The sequence below is a fragment of the Penaeus monodon genome, chromosome 35 (assembly GCF_015228065.2).
Source record: "Penaeus monodon isolate SGIC_2016 chromosome 35, NSTDA_Pmon_1, whole genome shotgun sequence".
NCBI classification, from domain to species: Eukaryota; Metazoa; Arthropoda; class Malacostraca; order Decapoda; family Penaeidae; genus Penaeus; species Penaeus monodon.
Window position 1 is genome coordinate 27050326 of NC_051420.1, and position 10000 is coordinate 27060325.

A 10000-nucleotide genomic window follows, 5' to 3' on the forward strand; every position below is an offset into this window, starting at 1 on the left:
GCTTCTTTAGGGGAAGAACTGAAGGATTTCGACCAAATGTGTCCAGCAGAGGAAACACAGTCAGTCGAAAAATGTTCAGATGAGGCTTCTTTAAGCGAAAAACTGGAGGATTTCGACCAAATGTGTCCTGCAGAGGAAGAAACACAGTAAGTCGAAAATTGTTCTGATGAGTAGGCTTCTCTATGGGAAGAACCGGAAGACGTCACCCAAATTTGTCTTGCCGAGAAAACACTGGAAGAAAATTGTTCTGATGAGTAGGCTTCTCTATAGAAAGAACTAATGGAAGTGGAGGACCCCGAAGGATCGGTCAAACCAGACCAAGAAAATGTCCTGGAGGAGGACCCCGAAGGCCCAAGCAAGCAAGAAGAGCAGTGTTCTCAGTCGCTATTCTCTCGGACTTAGATTCGCGTCAGCGAAGCATTAAATAGCGTTTCAGAAATGTTTGTTGGATGCAGTGAGGATATGATTTACTCATTCGACGAGGCTGAGGCAACCGCGAACAACGCCTTGGTTGTCTACAATCAGCCAACAGTGTACGAGAATACCAAGGACTTCATCATGAACGTGTGCAGCTACGCCAACCCTTTTTCGTACTTCTCACGAAAATGAATTTCATCAGAGGAGAGACAGTCAAACTGAATCTTCTGTCATAAATTGAGAGCGGCCTATGTCCTGCAGTGGAATGAATGGCTGTATTTAAAAAATATATATATATGAAAATAAATTAATATATATATATATATACTTTCGAAAATGTATTCTTCTTCTTCAACTGGCTTTTCCATGTTCATCCTGGGTCGCTGGTGCGGATCTTCTGGTTCCAGCTGCGTCGGTCCTGCGCGTCACGCTCTCGGACTCCGACTTCCCTCATGTCCTCGCGGTAGCAGTCATACATCCTCCGTCTTGGTCTTCCTTGTCTCCTTATTCCGATCTTCATATTCTCCACTCTTCTACCTACATACTCTTCGCCTCTCCTTCGTACATGTCCTTACCACCTTAACCGTCCCTCACGTAGTTTATCTTGCAGCCTTGGTGCTCTTAACCTTTCCCTGATACACTCGTTCCTTACTCTCTCTCGAGAGTGGTACTGCCAAATGACCTCTCAATAATAAATTGGGAGAGACCTAGTGAAATGAAAGGCTGTTGAACAAACAAAATATAAATAAATAAATATATATACATCCACACGTGTATTTAACGGTAGGTTCATGTTTGAGCCGCCGTGCTCACAGCATGATAATTAATTGTAGTTTAGTATTATACAATGCTACGCACCAACCAACACTGCAAGTGATGAAGAAATGGAAAAATTTTATAAATATATATATATCATCATCAATAACGGTATGCTCATGTTTGAGCAGCCGTGGACCTCTCCACCATCCTTCGCCACTAAACTCGATCTTACGCTTTTCTTTCCACTTGTACCATCGACAGCCTGCAAATATCTTTGATATTGTCGCTCAGTCTTGTCTTCGGTTTGCCTCTTCCTCTGTTTCCTATCACCATCCCTGTCAGCAAGTTTTTCTCAATACTTTTACTTCTCATTACATGACCAATAAACTTTAATTTCCTCTTGTTCAAGATGTCCAACAGTCGGTCTTTACAATTTATTTTTCTCAGTACTTCATCATTCGTCTTCTTCTCTGTCCAGCTAATATGCAGTACTCGTCTGTAACACCACATTTCAAAACTATTGATCTTTTTCTTGTCTATCTACTTCAACACCCAACACTCAGAACCATATGATGCAATTGGGAAAACTAATGAGTTCAATAACCTCAGCTTTGTCCGTAAGGTAATGCTTCGGTCTTTCCAGATGTTATTGAGAGCAATTGTGGCGTTTTTGGCAATGGTAATTCTTTTTATCTCCGGTAAATCATCATATGTATTAGTTAAAACAGCTCCAAGATAAGTGAACTCTTTCACATTTTCCACAATCATTCCATTGATTGTAACATGTTCATCATTGTTCATTGCCGGTTATCTTTGAATCTTCATGATCTTAGTTTTCTTGGCATTAAGAAACAAGCCAGCCTTTTCGCTTGCTTCTCTAACTTTATCTAGTAGTTGTTGTAGTTCAGTGATACTGCTGGCAATCAAAACTATATCAGATTTGATATTTTGTATTCTCCATAATTGTCTCTCATAATTGTTTCAGAATATATATTAAAGAGGTGCGGAGACAGAATGCAACCCTGTCGTACTCCTTGTTTGACTTCGAACCATTCTGTTAACCCATAAGTGGTTCTTACAGCTGCTACAAGACTCTTATTAGTTGGATGATGTGTTTTGGAAACTTCATATCGTACATGTTATTCTAGAGGATATCGTGATCAACAGTATCAAAAGATATATATACATAGTCAGTTATAAAAGCCATAAAAGAATTAAAGAATAACAAGAGCCCGGGAATAGATGAAATAATAGCCGAACTAATCAAGAATGCTGGCGAAAGTGTTGAATACTTCTTCTACAAACTTTGTACAAAAATATGGAACAAAAGAAGATGGCCAGAAGACTGGGTAAAATCAGTCTTTACTCCCATACCTAAAAATGGTGACGAACTCCAATGCAACAATAACAGGACAATTGCATTAATAAGTCACAGCAGCAAAATTTTGTTGAAAATTATTGCTGAAAGAATGAAGTTGAAGTTAAGAGAAGATTTTTAATGCGTTTCTTAATTGGACATGTTTTCTTTATCTTCTTTGTCTTCCAGATGCATATTTAACATTGTCAGCCTGGTTGCCCACTGAATAACGCGCCCCTTGATAACCCATGCGACGGGCGATGTGGTATGAATTATCATTTCTGTATTTAATCATTGGTGTAGAGGATTGTCAGGAGAAAAGAAAAGTTGAGTGGAATCCCCCAGACTCCTTCTCAACTCGCAGTCTCCAACGAACTAGGAGGAACTATCTCTGCCACTTTAAAACAGTTACACTGTAATACGCCAGACATATTATTTGGTGAAACCAGTAATCAGTAGAACCGAAAGTGTTTTCACCAGATATCCACTGCCCTGCTGCCGACAGTTTCACCGCAACCCTGGCAAGGAAAGGAACTGGACCATACCACGTACTAACTCTTAAGATCATCACAACATGAAAACTACAATTAAGTATCATGCTGTGACCACGGCGGCTCAAACATGAACCTACCGTTAAGAAAAAAAAAATGTATATACTAGAATCAGGAACATCTCACCTAAACAGGAGGTGTGTGATGTGAAGCGAGAGGGTGGTGGCCGTGTGGTTAGAGCATCAGACTCAAAACTGTCACGACGGCAAACTGAGTTCGAGTGTTCGAGTTACCGGCCGGTGCGTTGTTCCCTTGGGCAAGGAACTTCACCTCGATTGCCTACCTAGCCACTGGGTGGCCAAGCCAGCCCAAGTCAGTGCTGGTCCTAAGCCCGGATAAATAGAGAGAATGATTACCTAAAAGGTAACACCGGCACTCTCCGTGGAAAGGAACTGGGGACCCTACCACGTATTCACTCCAAGAGCATCACAACATGAAAACTACAATTAAGTATCATGCTGTGACCACGGCGGCTCAAACATGAACCTACTGTTAAAAAAATATATATATACTAGAATATGACGCCACCATACAATAAAAGAAAAGAAAGAAAGAAAGAAAATATATATATATATATTTTTTTTTAACGGTAGGTTCATGTTTGAGCTGCCGTGGTCACAGCATGATACTTAATTGTAGTTTTCATGTTGTGATGATCTTGGAGTGAGTACATGGTAGGGTCCCCAGTTCCTTTCCACGGAGAATGACGGTGTTACCTTTTAGGTAATCATTTTCTCTATTTATCCGGGCTGAGGACCAGCACTGACTTGGGCTGGCTTGGCCACCCAGTGGCTAAATAGGCAATCGAGGTGAAGGTCATTGCCGAGGGAACTTCATCGTATCTAGGATCGATTTACCTAAAATTATTTAAAGCAGCGCGTGTGCTTATATATGCGTGCGGGCGATGCGTGTGTGCATGGTTGCACCCACGCACTCGCATGCGGCGATTGGTGTGTGCACTTGCACTGATTTATATATATATATATGTGTGTGTGTGTGTGTGTGTGTGTGTGTGTGTTTAGGCATGCACACCTAAGCTGCAAGGCTATAAAGCTGCACTTTCTCTCCTCCTCTTCCCTCAGCCCACTGACTTCCATATTAGTGACAACAACATCGAATCTGTGCGGAAAGGCTGTTGGTCGAAGAACGTGGTCTACGGGGGATCCGTCAGACCCAACTACAGCTCTCCCAGTGGTGCTTGGGGATTACTCAACGGTTAATATCTCATCTACATACCCTGTTTCATGGATCGCTCCCACCTGGATTGACGGCTTTGCTCTCGCTCCCTTTCGGTGGGTTGTGGGGCGAGGAACTTCCGGAATAAAGTTTCAAGAGCTTTTTTTGCTGTTTTTCTTTTGGGGGGTAAGGATTATTTATGATGGGCTTCCCGTTGCCTTCCGTAACAATATTTGTATTGAGAGATGGAACGCTGATAGGTTCCACTCTGGGTTGAAGTGGACATGGGAGCACTAGCGGCTAGGAGGTGGTTCCTTACTCCTTAGGACCAGAACCCCAATACTGGATGCAGTTTACACACACACACACACACACACACACACACACACACACACACACACACACACACGCGCGCGCGCGCGCATATACATATGTATAATATATATATAATAGGCCGCGGTGGTTAGAGCATTGGACTCAAGACTGTCACGACGGCAAACTGAGTTCAAGGGTTCGAGTCACCGGCCGGCGCGTTATTCCTTGGGCAAGGAACTTCACCTCGATTGTCTACCTAGCCACTGGGTGGGCAAGCCAGCCCAAGTCAGTAGGTCCCAAGCCCGGATAAAATAGAGAGAATGATTACCTAAAAGGTAAACACCGGCACTCTCCGTGGAAAGGAACTGGGGACCCTACCACGTACTCACTCCAAGATCATCACAACATGAAAAAAATACAATTAAGTATCATGTTGTGACCACGGCCACTCAAACATTTTTTTTTTCATGTTTGAGCCGCCGTGGTCACAGCATAATACTTTATTGTAGTTTTCATGTTGTGATGCTCTTGGAGTGAGTACGTGGTATAGTCCCCAGTTCCTTTCCACGGAGAATGCCGGTGTTTATCTTTTTAGGTAATCATTCTCTCTATTTTATCCGGGCTTGGGACCGGCACTGACTTGGGCTGGTTTGCCCACCCAGTGGCTAAATAGGCAATCGAGGTGAAGTTCCTTGCCCAAGGAACTTCATATAATATATATAATATATATACATAATATGTATAATATATATACGGGGCTGCGGTGGCCGAATGGTTAGATCGTCAGACTCAAGACTGTCACGACGGCAATCTGAGTTCGAGGGTTCGAGTCACCGGCCGGCGCGTTGTTTTCCTTGGGCAAGGAACTTCACCTCGATTGCCTGCCTAGCCACTGGGTGGCCAAGCCAGCTCAAGTCAGTGCCGGGTAAATAGAGATGGTGACTCGATAAAAACACCGGGCGGAAGGCAATGGCAAACCACCGCTCTAAATTGCTAAGAAAAAAATCATGGAAGCCCATGATCGTCAAGGCCGCTGTGACCGAATGGTTAGAGGGTCGGACTCAAGACTGTCACGACGGCAATCTGAATTCGAGGGTTCGAGTCACCGACCGCCGCGTTGTTCCCTTGGGCAAGGAACTTCACCTTGATTGCCTACCTAGCCACTGGGTGGCCAAGCCAGCCCAAGTCAACTGCTGGTCCCAACCCCAGATAGATAGAGAGAATGATTACCTAAAAGGTAACACCGGCACTCTCCATGGAAAAGAACTGGGGACCCTACCACGTACTCACTCCAAGAGCATCACAACATGAAAACTACAATTAAGTATCATGCTGTGACCATGGCGGCTCAGACATGAACCTACCGTTAAAAGAAGAAGAATATATATATAATATGTATCATCATCAATAACGGTATGCACATGTTTGAGCAGCCGTGGACCTCTCCACCATCCTTCGCCACTAAACTCGATCTTATGCTTTTCTTTCCACTTGTACCATCGACAGCCCACAAATATCTTTGATATTGTCGCTCAGTCTTGTCTTCGGTTTGCCTCTTCCTCTGTTTCCTATCACCATCCCTGTCAGCAAGTTTTTCTTAATACTTTTACTTCTCATTACATGACCAATAAACTTTAATTTCCTCTTGTTCAAGATGTCCAACAGTCGGTCTTTACAATTTATTTTTCTCAGCACTTCATCATTCGTCTTCTTCTCTGTCCAGCTAATACGCAGTACTCGTCTGTAACACCACATTTCAAAACTATTGATCTTTTTCTTGTCTATCTACTTCAACTCCCAACACTCAGAACCATATGATGCAATTGGGAAAACTAATGAGTTCAATAACCTCAGCTTTGTCCGTAAGGTAATGCTTCGGTCTTTCCAGATGTTATTGAGAGCAATTGTGGCGTTTTTGGCAATGGTAATTCTTCTTTTTATCTCCGGTGAATCATCATATGTATTAGTTAAAACAGCTCCAGGATAAGTGAACTCTTTCACATTTTCCACAATCATTCCATTGATTGTAACATGTTCATCATTGTTCATTGCCGGTTATCTTTGAATCTTCATGATCTTAGTTTTCTTGGCATTAAGAAACAAGCCAGCCTTTTCGCTTGCTTCTCTAACTTTATCTAGTTGTTGTTGTGGTCACAGCATGATACTTAGTTTTTGTAGTTTTCATGTTGTGATGCTCTTGGAGTGAGTACGTGGTAGGGTCCCCAGTTCCTTTCCACGGAGAGTGCCGGTGTTACCTTTTTAGGTAATCATTCTCTCTATTTATCCGGGCTTGGGACCAGCACTGACTTTGGGCTGGCTTGGCCACCCAGTGGCTAGGTAGGCAATCGAGGTGAAGTCCCTTGCCCAAGGGAACAACGCGCCGGCCGGTGACTCGAACCCTCGAACTAAGATTGCCGTCGTGACAATCTTGAGTCAGATGCTCTAACCATTCGACCACCGCGGCCCCAATTTATATATATATATATATATATATATATATATATATATATATATATATATATATATATATACAATATATATATGACTTCGCCATAGAGCTCTGTCCAATGCCTCTGCCTCGTCTAGATGTTTCACCCTCATATCTTTTTGAACAACATCCTTCCATCTGGTCTAAGGCCTTCCTCTTGGTCTGCTTCCCTCTATTTCCATCTCCAATGCCTGTTTTCCCACATGATCTTTGTTTCTTCTTAGCGTGTCCATACCATTGCAGGTTTGATTCCTGAACATTCTTTGATATTTCTGTTACCTTAAGTGATCCTCTTATATAGTTATTCCGTATGCAGTCCTTTGTTTCCCCCACCATCCATCTGAGCATTTTAATTTCAGCAAACATCCAATTTTCTTCAACTTTTCTCAGCGGTGCAGTTTCTAAACCATAGGTCGTAGGTGGTCTGACCACAGACTTATGTACCTTTCCCTTCAACTTTACAGGCACTCTCTTGTCACAGATCATCTTCCTCAACCATCACTCCCAAAGACTTAAAGTGGTCCATTCTCTTCATGTTCAATCCATCTATTTGTATCATTGACTGTTGATCTCCTTCTGTGTCCATTGTGAAATACTCTGTCTTTTTACTGCTTATCTTCAGCCCTCTACTCTCCAATGCAGTTCTCCATCCTTCCATCTTCCTCTGTAGCTCCTGCTTCGTCTCCGCCACCAACACGATGTCATCGGCATGCAGTATGCACCATGGTGGCTCTTCACGCACTTCCTCTGTCATCACATCCATAACCACATTGAACAGTATAGGGCTGAGGGCCGAGCCTTGGTGCAAGCCAACCTTAACCTCAAACCCATCTGTCATTCCTACTGTGCATGGGACCTTAGTGGTAACATTCTTACAAGTCTCTTGAATCATTCTCACGTATTTCTGCTCCGCTCCTCGCTTGCGCAAACATCTCCACACTTCCTGTCTCGGCACTCTATCATAAGCTTTCTCTAGGTCTATAAACAACACGTGTAACACTTTTTGCTTTTCTCGATACTTTTCCATTGTTTGTCTAAGGGAGAATATCCCGTCCACTGTTCCTGCTCCTTTCATGAAGCCCAGTTGTTGTCTTCCAATAAACGCTTCCTGTCTTATTCGGCCATCTATTATTCTTTCTAATAGTTTCAAAGTATGTGACATTAGTTTTATGCCTCTATAATTTTCACAATTTTGGACATTTCCTTTCTCTTTGAAAATCGGTATTAATATACTTTCCTTCCATACTGTCGGGATATTCATCCATCACCTTCCCCATCAGCATCCATAACACGTCAATGCCTTCCTCTCCCACCGCTTTCCAGGCTTCTATGGGGATGCCGTCTAGTCCCGTGGCCTTCCCGTTTTCCATCTTCTTCAGCGCCTGTTGCACCTCTATCCTTGATACTTCCAAGACTGCACCCTGGCTAGCGTCTCCATCACCTCTGATCAGCCGTTCATTTTCCTCGTTCAGTAATTTAGAGAAATACTCTTCCCATCTCTTGATGTTTCCGTTTCCTTGTTCTGTTCTAATTATATTTCCATTCTCATCTTGCATTTGCTTAATATGTACGATATCTTTTGTGCTTTTATTCCTTGTCTTCACCAGTTGAAAAACCTTTCCCTGTCCTTCCTTGCTGTCTAGATCTTTATACAACTGATCGTAAGCCCTGCTCATAGCTATTGCCACTGCTCTCTTTGCCTCTTTATTCTTGGTCTTATATTCTTCTTTATTTCTCTCGGCTAAGGAGATTTCCCATTTCTTCTTAGCCTCCTTCTTCTCCGTTATTGTACTTCATCACTGAACCACCAAGTTTCTTTATCTTTCCAGATCTTTCCACTAGTTTCTCCTAAAATCTCTTTTCCTGCACGTATCACCAATTCCACTGTTTCATCCCCCAGGAGTTTAGATCTTCAATTTCTTGGCTAATTTGCCCGAGTACTCTCTCTTTGAACTCTTTTTTCTTCTCCTGATCCTTCAATCTATGCCATTTGATCTTCTTAGGTCCAGGTTTCGGTGTGCTATGCACTCGGGATACCTTGATGTTCAAATCCATCACGACCAGTCGTGTTAGTTGGTCACGTGATCACCTGGTATTACCTCACAGTTTATTATCTCAACCATATTTCACCTACGATACAAGTGTTTATTTGGCTAGCTCTTCCGCCACTCTTGTACGTGTTCTTGTCATTTCGTAAAAGTAGTGTTACTGATAACCATATCGTTAGAGATGGCAAAGTCAATAACACGTTCTCCATCCTCATTTCCCTCGCCATAACACATCCCTCCGTACACACTAAATACGTTGATCTCAAACTCCTCAAGAGCCAGCTTTATCCATAAAATTCTATCATTTTTTCTATTCACTTCCACAACTGCACTCTTAAATTTTTCCGACACTATTATTCCAACACCATTTCTTTTGTCCAAATTTGCACTTCCATAGATTAACTTGTATCCGTCTCCCAACTCTTTCGACTTATTGCCACTCCATCTAGTTTCCTGCACACATAATGTCCATTTTCCTTCTCCGCATCAACTCCGTCAATGCTCTTCCTCGGCCAGTCATAGTCCCTACATTAATGGTCCCAATCCTCAGCTTTTGCGTTCGCCTCTTTGGCCGCACCCGCTCTTGATGCGGTAGCCGTCGCTTTTCCACAGATTTAGGGCGATGTTTTTGTGGGCCGCTTCTGGGTGGCATCCTAGCATTGGGGTCATACTTAGAAAGACTCATTTTCATAAAGGTTTTGGCAGTGTTTTTACGGGTGGATGCCCTTCCTAAGCCCAACCCTTTCCATTTATCCGGGCTTGGGACCGGCACCAAGTTGATCTGGCTTGCTCCCCCAGTGGCTGGATTATATATATATATATATATATATATATATATATATATATATATATATATATATATATATGTATATATATATATATATATATA

The 10000-nt window shown here is 42.6% G+C and overlaps 1 protein-coding gene across 1 annotated transcript in view; it reads left to right on the top strand.

The window, feature by feature from the left end:
• LOC119595148 overlaps positions 1–4424 on the top strand; it is a 9554-nt gene extending 5130 nt beyond the window's left edge. Inside the window, exon 6 of the mRNA XM_037944319.1 lies at positions 4167–4424. Coding sequence (XP_037800247.1) covers positions 4167–4304 — 138 coding nt within the window. The 3' untranslated portion in view covers positions 4305–4424. The remainder of the gene's footprint in view (positions 1–4166) is intronic.
• The last annotated feature ends 5576 nt before the right edge of the window (positions 4425–10000 follow it).